Source organism: Dioszegia hungarica (genome assembly GCF_025882075.1).
Source record: "Dioszegia hungarica strain PDD-24b-2 chromosome Unknown MKK02contig_6, whole genome shotgun sequence".
NCBI lineage: Eukaryota > Fungi > Basidiomycota > Tremellomycetes > Tremellales > Bulleribasidiaceae > Dioszegia > Dioszegia hungarica.
In genome coordinates, this window is record NW_026515768.1 from 2174233 (window position 1) to 2194436 (window position 20204).

A 20204-nucleotide genomic window follows, 5' to 3' on the forward strand; every position below is an offset into this window, starting at 1 on the left:
CGATCGCGTCCTTGGCCGGCCTGATCGCATATCCTTTGCACCCATCTTAGATACTTGGGCGCCGAGCTATACTGGCCAAGAGTCCCCCCTGATCGCAGTAAAGGTGGTCGTTATCGCAGGTAGATCGGCCTACATCTCAGCCGGATTTACGATAGTTGATGACAGAAACATACCGGGTCCATTTGCCACAGCATCACACCGCCCGTCCACTGCTTCGCCTTGGCTGCTTTGACACAGCTCCCCAGGGTAGCAAAATCCATGAGACTTACGGTTAGCATTCACCAAGTCAAGGAAGCCAAGTACACTCACCCTGATGAGATCTGATATTTGGCAGACATCGGCTTCCCGACAACAAGCTTGTCAAGAGAAATTCCACCTTTGGTGTGTATCTCAAACACGGCCGACCCCGCTCCCCAGTCTGTGGCGGCGTTAAATAAGCTCTATGACTGTCAGCGCTCTCTCATTGTGTGTCAGGCTCCAGAAGAGCGAAAGGAGCTCACGTCGCACGTGTCATAGCGATTTTTGTCTTGCTGGTTGTAGAATTGTATGTTGTACCAGTCGATTCCTTCTCCTACCGCTTTGTCGACGGTAAGATAGCCCCCTCCGGGCCAACTTGGTGATGTAGTAAACCACGGCGCGACAGGAGCATGGGAGATCAGGTACGACCTTGGGAGGAGCGAGCGAAGTGTCTTGTGGAAGCCTGGTCTCGTGAGCACGGCTCGCCGTCGATGGAGCTGATGAGTCGCGAGACTGAGCGCTCTTTTGTGCGACACTTCAAGAACTCACTGATCACCCAAGCTTCCGCGGTTCCCAGTGAAAATGCCCTGAGCTCTTCATAGTTGACGTCGACTCCGTCGAGTTCGTACTCCTTGACGTACGCAGCGATATCCGTCGCGGTCTTGACAGGATCAGTGACCCTGGTTACGGGGGCCTCTGAGAAACGCGGTCAGCTGAGTGTCCTGTCCGAGTCGTGCCCATCGGCTCACCAGTATCTCCTCCATAAGCCATCATCAAAGCGATGCCGGCGGCGTGATACTCATCTAAAATCTTCCTCCGCTTCTCGCGGGGATACTCTTTCCATACCAGCAGATTATCAAAAGCACCGCCATTTTCAGTCACCCAAAAGCACAAGATGAAACGGTTGACTCCCTTCAGCTGCGCGGCCGAGGGAAATATTTTCGAATCTTTGGGCAAAGATGACACTGTCTGCATTAGCGCAGACTGAAGCGAAGAAGCGTTCAAAGCGGGAGTCAAGCTCACAGTCGGTGTACATGACCCAGTGCGGCGCCTTGTAGTTTCCAGTAGGAGGCGCACCAACCCCTGTGAGGTTCGTTACAGGAGGAGCCGTGTCCCCTCCAGTCCCTGCACTCGAGCTGGACGGCAACACGACGGAACTCACGCCGCCAACAGGAGGAATGATTGTTGTGGTAGGTCCCGGAGCAACAGGACCGGGCAGAATGGTTGTCGTCGGTCGACCTCCCGCAGGCTGGGCGTTTGGATCCTCTACATTGCCCTGTTGGGGGTTGGGACCGACCGGCGGATTCTTAGATGGCATGCTGGGCTGAGCAGGCGGCAGAGATGAGGTTGGACCGGGTGGCGTGTTGGCGGGTATAGCGACTGGTGCAGGTGGTCTGATATAGAATCAGCCTTTTTACCAGTGACCACGGGATGCCGGTAGGAGAAGCTAAAGCATGGACTCACGCCGGTCCCGAGCCCTGGGCTGCCCAGAAACAGCCAACTGCACTGCCTGTCGCGCTGTATACATATCAGCTCAGTTCAAGGCTGCAGTCTGGCTTAATGAGATCTTGACGATGACTCACGTGCACACAGTACCCGTCGTACAGTCGGCGATTTTGACGATCTTGTCGAACACGCAGCCTATGATCGGGTCAGCGGCTGGGTGACCTGTCAAACATAATGCTTACGATTCAGAACCTGACCCGCACAGCTCCAAGCGCCGTGTATACAGGCGCCAGCTTGCTGTCTCTCACTGATCAGGCGGTGTCTCCTAGGGATTGAGTCTTCGCCACTGCCGGCCAAGCTGGCTTTCCCGCCAATCGCAACGAAGAGCAATGCGGCCGCGAAGGCTGTCTTGAGGCCGAGCATGATACTATGTCTTGGGCTTGTCGCTTGAGGTGAGAACGTAGCAATGAGGCGCTGGAGTGAGTCGGTGTAGCTGACTAGCAGCTCTTGTTAGATGCACAAGGTGATCAATGGTGAGGTGTCTTGATGGATCTTGAGGGCTCAGACTGTCATCTGTATGTGCTTCGTCTTGGTATTTGGCTTGAGCTCGATGCGGATCGATCAGATGGACAGCTGTCCGTAGGTTTACATGTGGATACGCAGCTCGCTCGCAATCACGGATACCAGACAGCTCACTCGATATTCATTTGTCAGGTATGCCTTTGTCCTTATTGCAGGGGTCGAAGGGCCCAAAGCTCGAAGGACGCTGCTGGTGATACCGCTAAGTGCCACTTGAAGGGCGTTTCGAGGTAGCCGATACACGGGGTAGCTTTGCCGAAAGGCGATGATCTCCATTGACGGTGTTTCATATCGTCGCAGAATGAGTGGTGAGCGCCCCTTTCCGGAACGAATCGCTGTCATTAGAACAGAGCCCCCTTCAGCCTGATCGCTGCCCTTCATGTCTATCCGAAGATTGGTCAATGACCGAGTCATGCAGGCGATCAGTACTTTAACGGCTGATCAGTCCGGTCAATGTATAAATCGCCAATCGACGTTAATATCAGTCAGCACAAGGCTCGTCGCCTCGTATGATATAAGCTACATACTGCCAGATGTACAGCCTGCCAAGCTTCCGCCCCTATGATTTGACCTCCACCATGCTTGGTCTCAGCTCAGACAGCTTGTTGACCCCAAGTAGACGCAGCGTCAGCAGTATCTCCGATTGCAGAACTGTAATGATCAGTTCTGTCCCGTCCTAAAGCAAGGCTGCACTCACTGCCAACAGCGTGCTCTACACCTTCCACCCCTGCCACACTCTGAGCAAACAAGAAGCCCCTCCCCACTCCTACCGCATTCGCACCCAGGCACAGTGCCTTGACGACATCCGTCCCCCTATTGATCCCGCCATCGATATACACTTCGAACGGCCGCTCCATCTTTCCCGGCCTGGAGGGTGGGACTACCTGCGCCAGGTTCTTCAGTGATTCGGGATTGAGACCAGTGTCCCCGCGGAACTCGGGCCTGAGGAGCTGAGGGGCATGTTTGCGGATTTCGAGCAGTACGTCGAGGCATGGTCGGGTCGTATCGAGCTGTCGACCGCCGTGGTTCGAGATCAAGATACCGTCCGCGCCTCGTTCGTATGCAAGCAAGGCGTCCTCGACGGTCTGGACACCCTTGATGATGATAGGTGTGTCCGTGAGCGATCTGACCCATCTGCGTTTTCAGCTCAGTCCCCTGTAATTCCAAATAGAAGCTCACGGAATGTCGTCCCAGTGCAAATCAGGATCCACACCCGCGAACATAGCCTGGCTGACACCCTGCGTTTCCCCGCTCTTTTCAGACACCCCGCCAGCTGGACCCTCAAACTCGCCCTTAAGCCGTAAATCCCGCTCTCGCTTGCCACCGACAGGTGCATCTCCAGTCATCATGATAGCGTCCATACCCAGCCGATCGACCTTCTTGATCAATTCGGCGGCGACTTCGCGCTTGCGGTTGACGTAGAGCTGGAAGAAGAGGGGTTGGCCGGGCGCGCGGGCGGCGTTGATCTCTTCGACTGAGCAGGACGCGTTTGAGGAGATCTGATCATGAGCTCAGATGAAGTGCGGAGCTCGGACTTGACGTACGCATTGGATGATACCGGTGTTGGCGGCGCCTTTGGTCAAGTTGATCTCGCCATCGGGGTGCCCGAGCTTGGCCATCGCGCTGCATCGTTAGCAAGTCCCTCAACCCCAACAGGACACGACTCACGCTGGAGAGATAAACAGAGGAAGTGCAGACTCCTTGCCCATGATCGTGGTGGTACAGTCCGCCTTGGCTACTCGTTGCAATATCCGAGGCCGGAAAGTAACGTTCTGATATGCGCTCGCGTTGGAGTTCTTGGCTGATCCCTTAGCTCTGCCCTCGCGACCTTCTGCTTGGGGGACCTACTGATCTCATCGTCCGCTGCAGAGGCATAGTAAGCCCAAGCCACCTTGCTCAGCATAGGCTCCGCGAATTTCTATACCAAGTCAGCTCTACTCCCGATGGCGAGGCGGAGCACCTACCTCAAAGTCCTTCATGTTCACGATGACCCCCAGACCCGTCTCCTCCATCTTCTCCCGCGCTTTTCTCACCCGTTCTTCATCGTCCTCCTCATCCTTGCTGACTTTCAGCATCAGCGCCTCCTTGTCCTCCTCGCTCGCCCCCTCAGTCTGCAGCATCCCCAGATGATGCACCGTCGTCGGCAAATTCTCGCCTTCGAGCTGATCGGAAGGGTGTCGAGGGTTGAAGATGTGTGTGACGTCCTTGGACTTGTTGTTGAGGATGATCTCGGGTCCGCCTGGGTGGTCATGTACCCATTCCGTTACGCTGAGCTGTCAGCTTGTACTGCGTCTTACTTGACGCGGAAGCGGACGTACTCGTATACTTCCCCCTTGATGACTACCCAAACATCATCACTGTTCTTCTTGTCCAGCACATCCTTGATCTTGACCATCGGACCTTGGTTTCCTCTCTTGGCCCCTTTAGCTGGCTTGCCAGTGTGGCCGGAATCGACCGGGGTATTTGCTTCTTCCAGCCTGATCTGGTTGGACAAGAGGTATGCCTGTACATCAGACTGCGCCACCTCTCCACGAGACATCTGACTCACGGATAATCCCGTGACGACTCCAGCTGCTACGAGTAGCGGGAGTGGGGATCTGGTGGACGCTCCAGCATGCGAGCTCGTGGCTCTCTGCCGGACATGCGGTATCCGGCTCACTCGACCGACCGAGCGGCTCGCTTGCGGGGCACGTATGGTGAGCTGGCGTAGACTCATTTCTCTGGTGTCAGTCCCGGATGCTGCGGTAGGAGCTGGCGTATATACAGAGGTCAGAGTACTGTGAGAGATGTGAATTGTATCGCCTGCGCTGTTCTTGGTCGCTTGGCTAACCGCCGCGGCCCGGACTTCGGAAGATACTCTACTTGGGCCGGCGGAGCTCCGCAACGTACCCCGCTTCTGATGCGGGGTAACGATGTGAAGAGCTTGCCGCTGGGCGCAGACACAGCTCTGTTCAATCCGACCTTCTGGCATACACCTGACCGCAAGATGGGAAACGACAAATCGCCTCGGAATGTAGCCGTGGCTATCATCTTCGACTCCCAGACCGCACGAGTCCTGATGGTCACCAGCCGGAAGCACCCAAATCTTTGGATATGTGAGGGATCCGATCCACCTGTCCTGCTTGTCATTACGAGCACAAGCTGATCAAGGCTTCTCTACCCCCTTCATGAATTCTGACCATCGTAATCTGCATTCGTCCATCTACTGACCAGTACCTAAAGGTGGCGTGGAGAAGGGCGAAACTTCGGGACAGGCGGCAGTGAGGGAAGCATGGGAAGAAGGTGTGTCCTAATTACGATGGGTGTCCCGGCCGGGGTGGGCGTCCGGTCACTGACGATGTAGCCGGATCGCCTAGGGATATCGCTGCTCCGACGGATGACGAGCGCCTGATGATGATCGCCATGGAGCCTGGAGCTACTAAGCGCCCGAGTGTGTGGCATATTCACGTGATACGGACGAGCGAAGTAGCGGTGGATGGGACGCCGGACTGGTGAGCTTCTTCCACTTCAAAGCATCTACACTATCGCCGTCTCAACCCGTACGGGGAGGGGTAGCTGACTGGATTAGGCCGGAGCAAGACGAACGGCAAAGAAGCTGGTTCTCTCTTACCGATGCTCTGGGCAAGATCAGCCAGTGGGGTTCCGACCTACAAGCTGGAGACTCAGCATCAAATGAGGGCAAGGTAGCCAAGGGGCCTGCCAAGAAAGCACTGAAGGGAGGGGCGATGGAGACAGCTTTCAGAGCATTCATGGAGAGCGAGGGTATCTCACCAGCAGAGCAGCCTTGATATACCAATTCTTTCACTCTTCGGGCTTGATGACTGACATGGCTCCTGCTCTCCTGGCCCCATCACTTTTCGCGACCATGCATTGCGAGTTTGGCAGGGAAGCAGTCACGAGCCCAGGGGCCAGGCCTTACTTGCTGCAGACACCCCACGGCCCACGTTCGTAGAGCACTTCGCACGGATACCGACGCGTCCGATCTTGAGCGCTTGAGCGACGCGACTGGACGCGTTTTGGCAAAACTGCTCCTACTGTAACTATCTCTCCACTGTCCATCGATCTCCTCCCTCACCATCTCATAACTCCCCTCACACCGCTACTTAGTGCTCGCGATGTCACCAACCTTCATTCTCGCCCCTATCCCCTCAGCTTCCCCCCTCCCCTCGAGCCCCTCTCTCAACCTCCTCCCCTTCTCCCTCGGCCTAACTTCCAAACCATACACCACCCCCTCCGCGCCCTTATCGACCTTCTTCCGCCCTCGTCCCGCACCTTCAGGTACTCCCGGTATACCCACAGGCACGCCCATTGCAGCGTTTCGCGGAAGACAGATTGCAGGCCAGTCTGTGCCTGTTCCGAGGGGGTACAGGGGGATTGTGATCGCTGCAGACAGGCCTGATGTTGTCAAGTATTCCTCCGCCTCATCGCAGGAGCCGGTAGAGGATGAAGGGGAAATTAGAGGGAGGGCAAGGAAGGGAAAGTGGCCGTTGACGCCTGCGGCATCGAGCGCTTCTGTGGGGGGAGGGAGTACCTCGGCGGCGACCACGGTGGTGGATGAGGGAGAAGGTGAGGATGGGACAGAGATGCGCCGATCGACTCGGTCGAACGGGTTCGAGAGGCTCAAGCAGCGCGTGAAAGGTGCGGGGCAGGTGGCGCTCGCCAGACCCAAGAGAGGGGCCGTCAAGACGGGGAAGAAGCGATACAGGCTGGACTCGGACGATGAGGACGAGGCCGGCGGGGCCGAGCTGGACTCTCAGGTTGACATCGAAAGTCCCTCATCGCAGATCACGCCTACGCTAGATGGGGATGTACCTGTCCTGCCTACTTTGACCTACGGCACACCCTCCAAACGCCCCCGCTCCTCCCTCATATCCACCCCAACCCGCCAGTCCCCCCGGCTCGCCCTCCCCCGCACCCCTATACCACCCTCATCCCGGAAAGCCCATCTACCTGCGATTACCCTCCAAGAAGCTACGCCACTTAAGGAGCCCCTCCCTCCCCCTCCGGCGCACTTGCGGCGGAAGAAGAACAAGGCGGATTATGTGATCCCGGGCACACCAGGCGCAGAGGTGCTGGTCGAGCAGGACGAGACGGATCCGGCTGTAGCATCACCGGGCGGATCAGGGGTGGACGAACTGAAGGAGGTGTTGGTGGAGGAAGGGATGATCCCCTCGCCTGCTACGGAGAATGACCCGCCTACTTTCCCAGTCCTATCAGCGGCTCCCAGCCCCGAAACGCCCAAAATCGAGAAAGAGCCATTTCAACCTACTCGGGCGATGGAGCAGGACCTCTCGTCCTCCCTGGACATCTCTGGTCCTATTCGCGTCTTACGGCCGGTTTCGTCTTTTGATGCTATAACGCTCTGGACGCCAGATGGGCCTCTGGCGGGGTACAAGCCCCCAAATGCTTCGGGGCAGGTGGATGCGGCGAAGGCAGAGTCAGCGGTGAGCGGGACTGCGGAGGCGTTGGCAAGTGCAGAAGCGTCGGCAGCGGCGGAGGTGAAAGAGGAAGATGGGCCGAAAGTTCGAGAAGGGTGGTGGGCGCCCGGAGGGAGTGGGGAGGGAGGGGACGAGGTAGTTCGAGCGATGGGCGAGTGGTTGGGGCTGGTAGAGATGGTGAGTCTGTCTAACTTTTGAAAGGGTTCTCGGCTGATGATGTAGCTGAATGAGCCGGTGTATCTGGATAAATACCAGGATGAGGACGGCGATGAGGACGACGACGAGTGACTCCTGTAGGAGATTGGCGGCGGGGCACTGGACGTTAGATTTTGTCCGTAGTGTGTATCTTGCATCTTGTAGGCTATCGCGGATCATCAAACACATCTAGGAATCATATATAGACGTATTCATATTAGCTACAACAAGCACAAGCGCAAGTACAAAACGCAACATCGGTCGAGCATCCCGGCCGCACAGCTCAACTCGCATCCCCCGCTCTGAAATACCCCTCAAACATGCTCTCGTGTCGCAATCGACTATCCTTGATGACCCCATACACATGCAAGAATAAGCGGGGGTATCGGCTCGTGAAATAGTGCAAGAAGCCCTGGGGTAGGGGGCCGAAATGTCGTTTAGCGGATGGTTCAAGGTCCTGATAGTGGTGTTTCTGATTATCAGCTTACTATTCTCCCCGGAACAGGAATCAAAGTAGGAGTGAAGCTGACCTTATTTCGCATAGCCCGAAGCAAGTCCCGGACGCTCCCACCCTTGTACTTCCTATACTTGCCGAGGTTGCTCGTAAAGACCTTATCGGCGCGCGAGAACCAGTCTTTCCCGACCACATCCGGCGCGCTGGCTTCGAGCTGGACGACCGGTGGTTCAGGCGGGTCAAGCTCCATAATCTCAAACCCTGGACATCAGCGCCATTCCTCGACCCGCCAATAATCGAAAAACTTACGGTCCGACGCGTCGCACAGGAACCCGAGCCGCTTGGCCGGCGTCCAAAAGAACGGATGTACCAGACACTCGCCCGTCTCTGGTCTTCCCGCCGGATCAAGCATCAACATCCTCCCTATCAACTCGCCCGCCTCCACCCCTTCTTCCCCCAGTATATCCAACAGAGGCATATTGACAATTTCACCCTTGACGATATTGGATTCCCGGTCGTATACCTCCCCGTACGGGTGTTGGCCCGACATCAAGATCCAAAAGTAAAGGCAGCCGAGCGCGAAGAGGTCGACCGCCTTGGTCAGGCGGTGAGCGGGTGGTGTGGGCTTGAGCGAGGAGGATGGGTCGAGGAGGTCCCCGAGGGAAGAAGAGGAAGAGGTGGACGAGCCGCCAGAGCCGCCAGAGGAAGAAGGGTCGAAGGGCTCCGTGAGCCTGACTTGGCCCCTGATGCATTCGGGGGCGCGCCAGCCGAGGGAGCCGGCGAGGTTGTTGGCTGTGGGTGCGAAAGAGGACTGGTCGTGCTCCAGTCGACGGGCAAGACCAAAGTCGGAGACAAGCATCCGAAGACTGCCATCTTTGAGCTGGGACACCAATACGTTCCTGATCATCAGTCAGATCCCTTGTCTCTCCCCATCGCCTGAGAAAGACCTACTGAGGCTTGATATCCCGATGTATGATCTTCATCCCATGCAGATACTCCACGCCACGCGTAATCTCCCTCATGGCCCGCTTCCGATCCAGCGCGCTCGCCAGCTCGACATGTTTCCCCGGCGCCTCCATCAGATCCGCCAGACTCGCCTGGCACAGGTCCAGCGCGATATACAAGAAATTGTCGCGACGTTCCTGGCAGTAGTACCGGATGACATTGGGGTGGTCGTCTGATGCTTGGAGGAGTTTGACTTCTTGCGAGGCGAGGCGGGTAAAGTCCGAGAGGAGGCGTTTGACCGCTACGGGTCGATCACCCCATGTTCCTTTGAGAACGACGGTACCGTGAGATCCATAGCCTGCTTTGTCAGCTTACAGTCTGTGGCGTCGAGGGAGAAGAGCCACATACCGATGATACAGTCTGAAATGGCCAGCTGCTCTTTATCCTCCGCAACCGTCAGATCCACAGCCGACATCTCCCTCGGCAACTCAGGCAGTGGTTTCTCCCCCTTACTCCCCAGATCCTCATCTTGATCCTCCGCTCCTTCCTCATCCTCCTTCTCCCCAAGATCTGTCTTCGGCTTCTTCTTGCCCCTAACTCTCCGCCGCGCCGACTTCTTTTTGGGCGTCGCAGTCAGATCGGCCCCCTCGGCACTCTCGGCAGAGCCGGCAGCTCCAGTATTCCCGTCGACTTCCTTGAGGATGGTCGGCTCGACAAAAGTGACGGCTCGTTCTTTCGACGCCGCTTCGACTGCAAGAAGCAGTGTCTTCTCGTCGGGTATAGGCGGAGATACTGCCTCCGGTACTTTGCGACCGCGTCGCAACAGCACGGCCGAAACCAGCCCGCACAGAGCCAGTACACCGGTAGCACCCAACATCCAAACGACCCAACCCCTCTCTTTCCCATCGTTCCTGATGGGCCGCTTATCCACTCTGTCCTCTTCAGGCGGCGGAATCCCCTTCTCCTCCACTGGCGGATCGAGGAGATACGGTAAAAGCTGATCCCTCTCCGGCAGGTCTTCCGAGAGTAGGAACGACCCGTTCGCTAGTGATCCGGGCCGAGGGGGCGGCGCAAAGTTGATGAGCGGGTAAGAGGAGGATGAGAGTGCGTAGTGCAGTGGGCGCTGTGGGGAGGTTGGGGATGTAGGCCGAGGGGAGGATGAGGTATCGGGTGGAGGAAGGAGAGCGGGGAGGTTGGGGACGGTACCGATATATGTGGAGGGGCGTTTCGAGAGGATGTCGAGGTGCGCCGGATGAGGTTGGGCGGGCGAAGGGAACAGAGACTTGAGGTGTGGAGGGGGTTGAGGTACGAGGATGGGGTTGGCGGATGATGGCGAAAGAGGGTGGAGGATGTCGTAGACGGCAATACTGCTTGTCAGCTGGATCAGGCAGAAGTATGGATCATAGCTTACCCAACACTACCCAGCTTTGTCACCCACTTCACCCCTCCGCCCTGCTCCACACCTACCGCTACACCATCATGCCCCAGCTCAACTCTCATCCTCTTCGCCAGACTCCCATCTTCCTCGTACATCTCCCCATTCCCCATCTTGGCCCAGAACTCCGCCAATGGCCGATCATAGCTGTTGGGCGTGTACGTAGAGTACATGATCTCCTGTACGCCGCTCCGAGGCCTGTCGCCTATGGTGATACCAGACATGGCGCTCGCCCCCGGTGGCGTATGGATGGTGAGCCGATAGTCCGTGCGTCCGACAAAGAGGACGTCTCGGTTGGAGCGGGAACGATGTTCAAGGTCGTCGAGAAGTTGCTCATTCTCACAGGTGCATTGTGAGTAGTCGGAGCGGTTGGAGCCGAGGGAGGAGAAGCAGTCTAGTTGTTGGCCTGTTCTAAGGTCGACGGTGAGGAGTGACGAAGCTTTGGAGCCGGTGAAGACGCGTGAAGGGGAATGGGGGAATGTGAATGGTGAGAGCTCGATACTGCTTGTCAGCTGTGACTTTAGAAGGTTGAGCTGTAGCTTACAGCTTGTCGACTGAAAGAGGCAGCTTTCGGACCTTTGGCGACTCGTGCTCCATCTCGTCCCCTTCCTCAAAGACAAAGAGGCTCCCACTGAGCGGCTCGACAATGTAGTCCTCCTCGCTCCCGCTCCCTGCGGCCCCGCCGCCAATGAGCGGGTCGACCCCTTCCTTCAAAGACCACCTGATCTGTCCACCATCCCTGTCCACAGCATGTAGCGCCCCATCTATCGTCGAGACTAGGACAAAGGGAAGGAGGTCATGCTCCACCTCTGGGGGCGCTCGAGGTGCAGACGCAGTTGCCGAGAGGACCGGCCGAGCAGGCAAGGAGATGACTGCCGGGTATGGATCCGGTGAGGGCGATGGCGACGATGTAACCAGTAGTAGCGAGATGAGCGCGACGAGGAGATGCGAGAGGATGAGGAGCGAGTAGTTCATGCTGAGTCGGTAAATGGGGTTAAAGGAGGCACGAGATGAGGGAGAGAGCGGAGGCCATTGCCTGCCCCTGGATGTACGTTGGGATCTTTCGCCCGGATGATGCCGAAGGTGGGCAGCTTTCGCCCGCTATGGGAGTGGGTGTAAGGACTAGTGCAGTGTCTAGGCGCAGGTCACTATGGAGATGTAAAGTTGGCAGGCGAAAAAGCAGTCTTTTGGCTTGAATCCGGTCGGTGAATTCGAGCACTTTACCTTTATGATCGAGTCTTCCGCCGGAAGGAGCTTTGAGTGTTGCAACCCCTCGGGCATGGGATGCCACACGCGGCCCTCGTGCCGCATGCCGAAAGCCCCATGCAGCATCTCAGATCTCACTCCTTGATCTTGACATATACAACCTGCATCCTCATAGGCCAGCTCCTCCCTCGTAGAGTGCAGCATCTACAGCGCTACCAACGAGTTCTGCAAGTCCTTTTCCGCGAGGAAAAATAGGTCGCAAGCGTCAAAAACCCTCGGACTCGTCTACTTCGGTCACCGAGGTCACTATTTTCGACCCTATTTCCAGCGTTTATACGTTGCAGGTACCTCTCTGAGCCAGCATGTCGTCCTATCCGGGCAACGGATGGGGTAGCGGGTCATCCCAGCGCGGCGGATCGCACTCGGACGGGAACCCCTCGGCAATGATGAACCAAAGGACGGTTTTATGGGGGTCGGTGACGCCCCTGCGGGCTCAGGACGAGCGGGACCGCGAACTCGAGCAGCAGAGGGTACAGCAGCAACAGCGGCAACAACAAACACAACAGCAACAGCAGCAGCAGCATCAGAATGATGTAGCAGGAGTACTGAGGCGGAATCAGGCGTGTCTGGCTTGTCGGCGGAGGAAATTGGTTAGTGGATAGGACCGGTGATAAGGTCCAGATAAGCTGACACGCGCAGAAATGTGATGCCATTCGGCCCCACTGCTCCACTTGTGTGCGATCACACAAGCACATGGCGCGTACGGCGCCGCACACCAATCCGGTCTTGTCGTGCGACTATGATGACGGGAACGGGCCGAATGAACGGCCGTATCAGCCCCCTTCGCCCCATTCCGCGTCGCCGGTCGAGGAGGAGGGCGAGACGAATAGGAAGAAGCGGAAGAGTAATGCTGGAGAAGGGGGCAAGAAGAAGAGGGACACTGAGGCGGAACGTTTGAAGAAGCGGATCGGTAAGTCTTTTGCGAATCGATCGCGCGGATCAGGCTGACTTTGACAGAGGAGCTGGAGGCCAAGCTGGCAGGAGACAGCGGTAGCTCCAGCGTCCAGGACCAGATCAACAGCGCGACACAATCCCGCCGGACGTCGGACGCGCGGTACCCGCCGCCTATCTCCACCTCACAGCAGTTCAATCGAGGCGAAGCCATCTCGGCCGAATCGCCCACCTCATTCCTGGATATGCTGTCTGCAGCAGCTACTGAGCAGGCGCCAGGAGCTGCTGGTCTGGGCTCGGCAGGCCTCCGCGCCGGAGTCAACGGGACCGCAATGATGAACGGGGCGACCGGTACATACATCCCTCCCCCTCGTCCCGCGGAATCGCCGTATCATACCGGCTTCACCCCTTCCTTTTCGTACGGTGGCGTGATGGAGGATAGTCGTCCTCAGCCGGTTCACCAAGTATCGGCGGAATCGTCAGTCTCGGGCCATAGCGTCCACGCGAGCATATCCCCATACGACAATTCCGGGCCGTCCGAGCCTATTGCGCTCACACCCAGCGGGGTCTTCAACTTCTCGCCCGGTCCGCCCGAACCTGTCAACTACGAGAGCATGCCATTGCCAGACGCGAACGGGATGATCCAGCCGTCGACTAGGCCGTCCGGCCCATGGATGGGTATCGAGACTGTCGAGACGCTTCTGGGCGCAGCCCACGCCAAGGGACCCGGCCAGTACATGAACATCCCGGGTGATCAGATCCCGATCGACCCCATGCTGAATCCGTCGATGATGCCGCCGCCTATGGAGATCCCGCGGGGCGTCCCGATGGAAACGTACGCGCAGCCGGTGGAGGTGGACCTGCAGCAGCAGATGCTGATGGACCTGTTTTGGCCGGGTTGGCCGCCTGGACTCCCAGAACCTCACATCGTCAACGAGTTGTAAGCTGGTATCAGTGTTTGATGAGTTTCCGGAGCTGATAATCAGGATCGATGTCTTCTTTGATCGCGTCTCCAGTCTGCCCCGTATGCTCCTCCGCAGCCGCTTCATGACGCGCATGACCCTTCCTCCCACACACAGCAACTTCCCCCACCCCTCCCTGCTCCACTCCATCTGCGCTATCGCGGTCAACTGGTGCGCGCCGGCCATATACGAAGCGTCCACCGTGGCTCGCAAGCTCAACGGTAAGAGCGGAAGCGATCTAAGCTTCTCGGCATGGCAGTCGGGCTTGGCGAAGGAGATGGTCCATGATGGACTGAACACGGGAAGTCGGATGTTTGACGTCGTGCGAGCTATGGTGTGCTCTTTTTAATCCAGCTGAGGCAGGCGGAAGCTGATCCTCGCAGATGATCCTGAGTCGACTCTTCATCGATGACACCCGGATGCTCGAGTGCTGGGCGTACCATGGCCTGGTGGCGCGGATGATCCTCCCTCTTGGACTGAACGTCCGGTCCGCCGAGCTATCGCTGAAGAGCGTCATGCTTCCCCCGCCGCAGGACAGTGTGGAGAGGGAAGAGCGACGGGGAGCCATGTGGTTTGCATTCTACCACGATACGGTCTCTTCGGCTGCTTCCGGCTGGGGCAGCTCTATTGCGCTGGACGAACTTGTAAGTGCCTGGTCGATCTCACCAAATAGTACAAGCTGACTCGTCTAGACCGTTCCCCTGCCATGCTCCGTCAAAGACTTCGAATCCGGCCTCAAGGATATCCCCTCCAATCCCCAAGATGCAGAATCCAGCGACTTGTTCACCCATCACCCCGTCGTCGATCCGTTCGTCCTCTGCCTCAAAGCGTGCATCATCATGAACCGCGTCACCCGCTTTGCTCGGAAGTGGAAGAACAGGCATTTGAGGGAGGATGATGATTTCGCGGGGATGCAAAGGCCGGAGTTTAGGGAGTTGGCGAATAACATTGCCTGTTTACAGTGAGTCATTCTGTCCGCTGGGGAGAGACGTGGCTGATCATCAAGGATGAGTTTCCCGTATGAGCTCCGGAATCCCTGCCAGACGGACAACCAGCGCAAGATTGACATCGACCTTATCGTGGCCCACATGCTGCCCTTTGCGGCGACCATCATTCTCTACGAGCCATTCGCGGACGTCACGGACTCATCGGATGCGGCAGCACGGCGGATCTTGGCGGCGGCGCAGGCGATCGTGGGGATCGTGCAGCAGCTAGCGACTGCTGCGGCCGAGGGGACGAGCAATGCTCTGACGGTCATGCATTCGGCTGCTTCCATGTAAGTTGTTTTGCCGTTGGGTGGAAATCAGAGATCACGCAAGCTGATCAACTAGCTGCTTGGTCACTGCAGCTCGGACCTCCCTTCTTTTCTACCGGAACGCCCTCAACATCGGAGATGAGCGCCTCGCTGCCTCCTTGCGCTCCGACGTGGAGATGAACCGCATGGCTCTCGAGCAATTCGGACTTCGCTTCAAAATCGGACATCACCACGCCCAGCTCGTAGCCTACTTCCTCGACCGCGCCACCTATCCCACCTACGAGAAACTCATCAGCCACTACCCGGACCATCCTCGTCCCGGCGCACCACCCCTCACGCCCAATTCCGACTTTGGCATCTGCGTCCTCAATGCCCTCAATATCAAAAGGGGGTTCTGGCGGATCAAGAGGGATCAGGTGTATCGGACCAACTCAAATACCACGTCGGCCGCGGGACGGTCACCGTTCGAGACGACGCCAGGGAGCAGTGGGAATGGGAATGGGGACATGCCGATGCCCCAGGGGTGTAGTGGGGGCTTTGGCGGGGCGAGGTTTGAGACCGAATCGCCGCAGCACCCGTATAGTGGGTTACAGTCCGTCTCGGGAAATGGCGGCGGCAGCGGCGTTGGAAGCGGGAGCTGGTCCAATACCATGGCGGACACGAGTGTAGGCCAGGCGGAAGGCCTGACCGAGTTTGTGGGTGTACAGACCTCCGGCCCCGGTATCGGTCAATCTCGGTCCGCATCCACCAGCTCGAGCTCGAAGGCCTATCCCAGCGGGGGAAATATCTACGAGATCCAGCCCGATGGCTCACGGCCTGTCTTTGGCAAGATGCGCGGGGATGGTGTGACGGGCGTAGGCGTGACGCTCATGACCCCCGGTGATGCGTTTGGGGGCGGACCAACGGGCGTGAAGCAGTCGAGCACGGAACTGGAGGGAGGGAAGAGGAGTGAGGAGTATACGGCGCAGTCGGCGGCTTGGTTTTTGGCGCCTGAACCGGGGGGTCAGTATCGGGGGTCTAGCGGTGCGCAGTAGTGGCTGGGCAGCTGTCTGGGTTGGGGGGGGATAATACTGGGTGATTTGCGGTGTGATTTAGATGGGCGACTGGAATTTGTTAGATAGACTTCTCAGGAGGTTGTATATCATGGTCATGAGAATGAGATCAGCTTGTACTGGTAACTGGCAGGGTGCCTACTCGAGGCGAAGCAAAGGTCAAAGCAAGTATGTGCGAGGACAATGGTCAGCTTCCGCCGGATGACCGCCAAGCGCTCAAGCTTACGAGGTTGCCACCGACAGCGGTCAACAACCCCTCGATCCTATGACATCTGACCCTCGGCTGCTATCCACCGTCCCAACACACAGTCGGTCACACAACAGCGCCGTCGACCTAGACATCCGTCTATCCAGCAGCTTTCGGGCAAAGGTAGACAAAGGATCGCTGTCCGGTAGTCGACAATCGGCCGTTCCTTCCCTCCCGGCGTCTCCGGTGGACAACGCATAGTCGCACCGCGTCTCAATACATCTGCACAGTCATCGCGAATGGCGCCGACCTAAGCATCAAACGGCTTTCGTCCTCGGACCTACCTACCAGCCATCCAGGCTTACCTCGACTAGGCCGCAGCCACGATGATTGACCAGATCCTCGGCCGCCCCTCGCCCACACTCCGCCGGTCCCAGATCTTCCTCATCCTCTTCTTCTGGGTCTGGCGGCTGTACAAGGGGGATGGAGCCGCTCATATCCCCCCATACTCCCTCGGAGCGGGTATCGGCCCTACACCGACTACCTCCGCGGCCGCTGCATCACCGCTGGCAAGCGGAAGAATAGGCACAGCTGCGGGGCTCGGCGGTAAAGACGGGCGGAATAGATTATGGGTCCTGAAGGTGTGGAAGACGCTCTTTGGGCAGAGCAGGATGGCGATGGGTCTAGGATGGATCGGGAGGTGGAATCAGCGATTGAGTGAGTCTGGACCGGTACGAGATAGGTGATATGCGGGAGAGCTGACAGGCAGGGCACTTTACGCCGTATCAGCTCGTCCTGGGTACTTTGACCCTCATGTACGCTCTCCGGCATCTCGATATACTACTAGGCTACGGCTCGCCTGAGCCTCTTGCTCGACTCGTAAGTCCAGCCTGGGCCGAGTAAGACGCGTCGCTGACTAGCCAGTACTCCCGCTCCTACTACCGCGCTACCTGGGTCAACACCGCCTTCGACGCTGGCTTCGCATCCGCCATGACCATTCGCCCTCTCTGGCTGAAAGACGCCATGAGCTTTGCATTCTCGATCTATTATCTGGTATACCATAATGAGGGAGATGAAGTTGTGCGTCCACCCTCCTCCTCTTTGAATAAGATCCAGCTGATGGTTAGCTCCGCCGGTTCCGAGCACTCTGCACAGTCGAGATGCTACGCGTGACGTGGGAGAAGACCAACAACCCCTATGTCCGCCTCGTCACCTGGTTCTCTCGCCCTTATATCGCCATCGTCGAGCACCTCACCATCCCGCGGCCACTCTCTTCCTCCCGTGCCCACTTGCCAGCGGTGAAGGCGATGCTGTTCTTCCATGGTACGAAAGAGGAGCTGAGCAAGGCGACGGAGATGGTCGTGGACTTCCCAGGCGGAGGGTTCATCTCGATGGGCCCGGAGTGTCACGAGGAGCGATTGAGGCTGTGGGCGAAAAGGACGGGGAAGCCTGTATTGGCGGTGAATTATGGCAAGGCGCCTGAATGTGAGCTAGTCTTCTCTTCTGCCGCATGACGAGCTGACACGATCAGACCCTTACCCATGGGCCATTGAAGAAGGTTTCGATGCGTATCGGACTCTGATGGAGACCAAGGGCAGATGTATCGGTATCGAGAGCGGCAAGCTCGCGGTGGTTCTGACTGGAGACTCTGCGTAAGTTGGGATGCAGACTCATAATGTCCACTATTCTGACACTCCAGGGGCGGAAACATTTGCACCACCATCATGCTCCGCATCCTCGAACACCACACTCAGATCCCCCGACCCGTCTCCATCATTCTCGCCTACCCCGCGCTCGACTTCAACTTTACATCTTGGATGTCGCCCGCTAATCTCCGCGTCCTCCGCACCGAGCAATCCGAGACGCACATCCCGGGTCTGGTTCACGGCAAAGACCACATGCGGCACAAGTCGCCGCTGTCCGTCGTTGACGATACAGGCGAGGGACCTATCGAGAATATCCGGAAAGGCAGGGGACACCGAGCGAGGCAGAAGAGCTGGGGGCAGGTGTTGGGAGAGAAGATTCCGGGTCTGTCGCCCATCGCGACGACCCTGGCGCTTCCGGGGGAGACGAGGGGTACCCCGCCCGCAAGTTGGACGGCCAGCCTACCGAGGAACATGTCGGTCAAGGTGGCTGGCTGGCTTGGCGCGGACGTAGAGGCAGGAGGCGAGAAAGTCTCGGACGCGAGTGACTCGGAGGACGATACGGAGACGGTACGGTCCGCGTCGGTCGATCGGCGCCGAGAGGCGGATATGAGTCTGAGAGAAAGGGTCAAGACGCCCAAGACCGAACGGAACTTTGATATTCCGCGAGTAGACTCGCCAGTGCCAGTCAAGGAGGCGGAGGAGGTCAAAAAGGTGGTCAAGAAGAGAAGGAGGGCGCCTATTGGGACGAGGTTGACGATGACGAGTCGAGTGGGGTATTTCCAGGATCGTGTAGTCACGCCAAGCATGGTCAGTATCCGACAAAGCAGTTGGTGACGGGGGCTGATTGTCAGATGCGAGCGATGGCTATCCTGTATGTGGGACCGACAAACAACCCGGACTTTGCGACCGACTATTATATCTCGCCCATCCTCTCCCCTCCCCACCTCCTCGCTCACTTCCCTCCCGTTTACTTCATCTGCGGCGAGCGCGACCCGTTCGTGGATGACACCGTCATTCTCGCCGGTAAGATCCGCGAGGCGAAGCGAGGACGCCGTGCTGAGGCTCTGCTAGCGCAGCAGTCCAAGTCGGTGCGGTATGGCGAAGGACTGCGGATGTCCAAGTCGCAGAGCTCGGATGCGCCGGATCACATCCTGCGCGAGACGGACGAGGATTGGGTACAGATGCGGATCATTGAGGGATGGGGACATGGGTTCATGCAGATGACGAGTCTGATGAAGGAGGTGGAAGGGGTGATGAAGGAGATGGCGGACTGGATTGACGAGTCATTCGTCAATGCCCTCAATCTTCGGCAGGACATGGCGGATGTGTCCGCGGCGCAGGCACGAGCGGCCGTCCCGGAGGATCAACCGATCATCAGCCCTATCGAGTATTTGGCGCCGAACGGGTCGACCCAAGTCAAGCCTACGGCGGAGTACAAGAAGGTCGCGTCGGCGATACATACCGGGTATCCCGACCTTGAGGGGCTCGGGACACTTGACGCGGACGCCGGAGGGGAGAATGAGGGTGTCTTGGCGTTCACGCCCAAGAATAAAAACAAGCGCAAAGTGTCGCTCCCGCCGTCCAGGTTCAGCCCGGTCCCTCGGCGGCCAAGCAAGGAGACGCTCGTACTCCACCGAAACAACTCGGCACCTCGTTTCGACATTGACGAGACGGGATCCTCTGGCGAAGCGGTCACCCTCCGGACTCCACCGCTCGGCGCGCGGATCCTGCCTCAGGACGTCCCGAAGGGATCGGGTGCATTCGCATTCTTCAACTCGAAGCGGTCTACCGCGACCAGTACGCCTATCCCTCCCACCTCGATATCTGTCACATCGCCCAACGGGTCGACACCGATCCATCCCTCCGCTTTCGCGCCATACGGCTCCATCCCCGCCCCCCACTCCCGTCGGTCCTCCAGCAGCGCCGGGAAAGACGCGACGGCCAGCAAGCCCACCAACTCGCTCGTTGCTGCTGCAGTGGCCGGCGCGAGGGCTGCTTCGCCCGCGCTAGCAGCAGCAGGGCTGGTCCCGCAGCAGATTGAGAATGTGTCAGAGGCGGAACTGTTCAGGAGGCGGAGGATGGAGGCGGTGTATGGGATGGGAGATACCGAGAGTGCTGTGCATTCCGAGGACGAGGGGGATGATGAGGGCGATGAGAGAGACTGAGGGTGAGGCTATAGCTATTGCATTTCAAGGAAGGTTCCATAATCGTTGTTC

At 58.0% G+C, this 20204-nt stretch overlaps 7 protein-coding genes across 7 annotated transcripts; 4 read left to right on the top strand and 3 right to left on the bottom strand.

Moving 5' to 3' along the window:
* Positions 1-66: 66 nt before the first annotated feature.
* Positions 67-1555, bottom strand: MKK02DRAFT_43012 (glycoside hydrolase family 18 protein; the record flags this gene model as incomplete). Its single annotated transcript, XM_053092241.1, has 7 exons — positions 67-129; positions 174-264; positions 310-440; positions 501-700; positions 787-933; positions 987-1202; positions 1261-1555. 7 exons carry the CDS (start codon positions 1553-1555, stop codon positions 67-69), a joined length of 1143 nt encoding a protein of 380 aa, XP_052948390.1.
* Positions 1556-2821: 1266 nt separating this feature from the next.
* MKK02DRAFT_43013 (L-lactate dehydrogenase) lies at positions 2822-4978 on the bottom strand (the record flags this gene model as incomplete). The annotated part of the gene is made up of 9 exons (XM_053092242.1): positions 2822-2913; positions 2960-3396; positions 3442-3761; positions 3807-3885; positions 3931-4063; positions 4111-4180; positions 4227-4530; positions 4581-4765; positions 4811-4978. The coding sequence occupies 9 exons, from the start codon at positions 4976-4978 to the stop codon at positions 2822-2824; spliced, it is 1788 nt and encodes a 595-aa protein (XP_052948391.1).
* Positions 4979-5248: 270 nt separating this feature from the next.
* MKK02DRAFT_43014 (uncharacterized protein) lies at positions 5249-6050 on the top strand (the record flags this gene model as incomplete). The annotated part of the gene is made up of 3 exons (XM_053092243.1): positions 5249-5357; positions 5606-5753; positions 5831-6050. 3 exons carry the CDS (start codon positions 5249-5251, stop codon positions 6048-6050), a joined length of 477 nt encoding a protein of 158 aa, XP_052948392.1.
* Positions 6051-6377: 327 nt separating this feature from the next.
* MKK02DRAFT_43015 (ribonuclease H2, subunit C) lies at positions 6378-7988 on the top strand (the record flags this gene model as incomplete). Its single annotated transcript, XM_053092244.1, has 2 exons — positions 6378-7877; positions 7923-7988. The coding sequence occupies 2 exons, from the start codon at positions 6378-6380 to the stop codon at positions 7986-7988; spliced, it is 1566 nt and encodes a 521-aa protein (XP_052948393.1).
* A 190-nt stretch (positions 7989-8178) lies between these two features.
* Positions 8179-11704, bottom strand: MKK02DRAFT_36265 (uncharacterized protein; the record flags this gene model as incomplete). Its single annotated transcript, XM_053089388.1, has 7 exons — positions 8179-8367; positions 8426-8610; positions 8659-9248; positions 9301-9652; positions 9703-10661; positions 10706-11230; positions 11274-11704. 7 exons carry the CDS (start codon positions 11702-11704, stop codon positions 8179-8181), a joined length of 3231 nt encoding a protein of 1076 aa, XP_052948394.1.
* Positions 11705-12381: 677 nt separating this feature from the next.
* Positions 12382-16137, top strand: MKK02DRAFT_23185 (uncharacterized protein; the record flags this gene model as incomplete). Its single annotated transcript, XM_053086684.1, has 9 exons — positions 12382-12585; positions 12635-12887; positions 12977-13575; positions 13645-13826; positions 13873-14182; positions 14232-14492; positions 14541-14809; positions 14855-15124; positions 15180-16137. 9 exons carry the CDS (start codon positions 12382-12384, stop codon positions 16135-16137), a joined length of 3306 nt encoding a protein of 1101 aa, XP_052948395.1.
* A 591-nt stretch (positions 16138-16728) lies between these two features.
* MKK02DRAFT_43018 (uncharacterized protein) lies at positions 16729-20153 on the top strand (the record flags this gene model as incomplete). The annotated part of the gene is made up of 7 exons (XM_053092245.1): positions 16729-17059; positions 17112-17221; positions 17267-17422; positions 17470-17827; positions 17874-17994; positions 18042-18795; positions 18840-20153. 7 exons carry the CDS (start codon positions 16729-16731, stop codon positions 20151-20153), a joined length of 3144 nt encoding a protein of 1047 aa, XP_052948396.1.
* Positions 20154-20204: the final 51 nt, after the last annotated feature.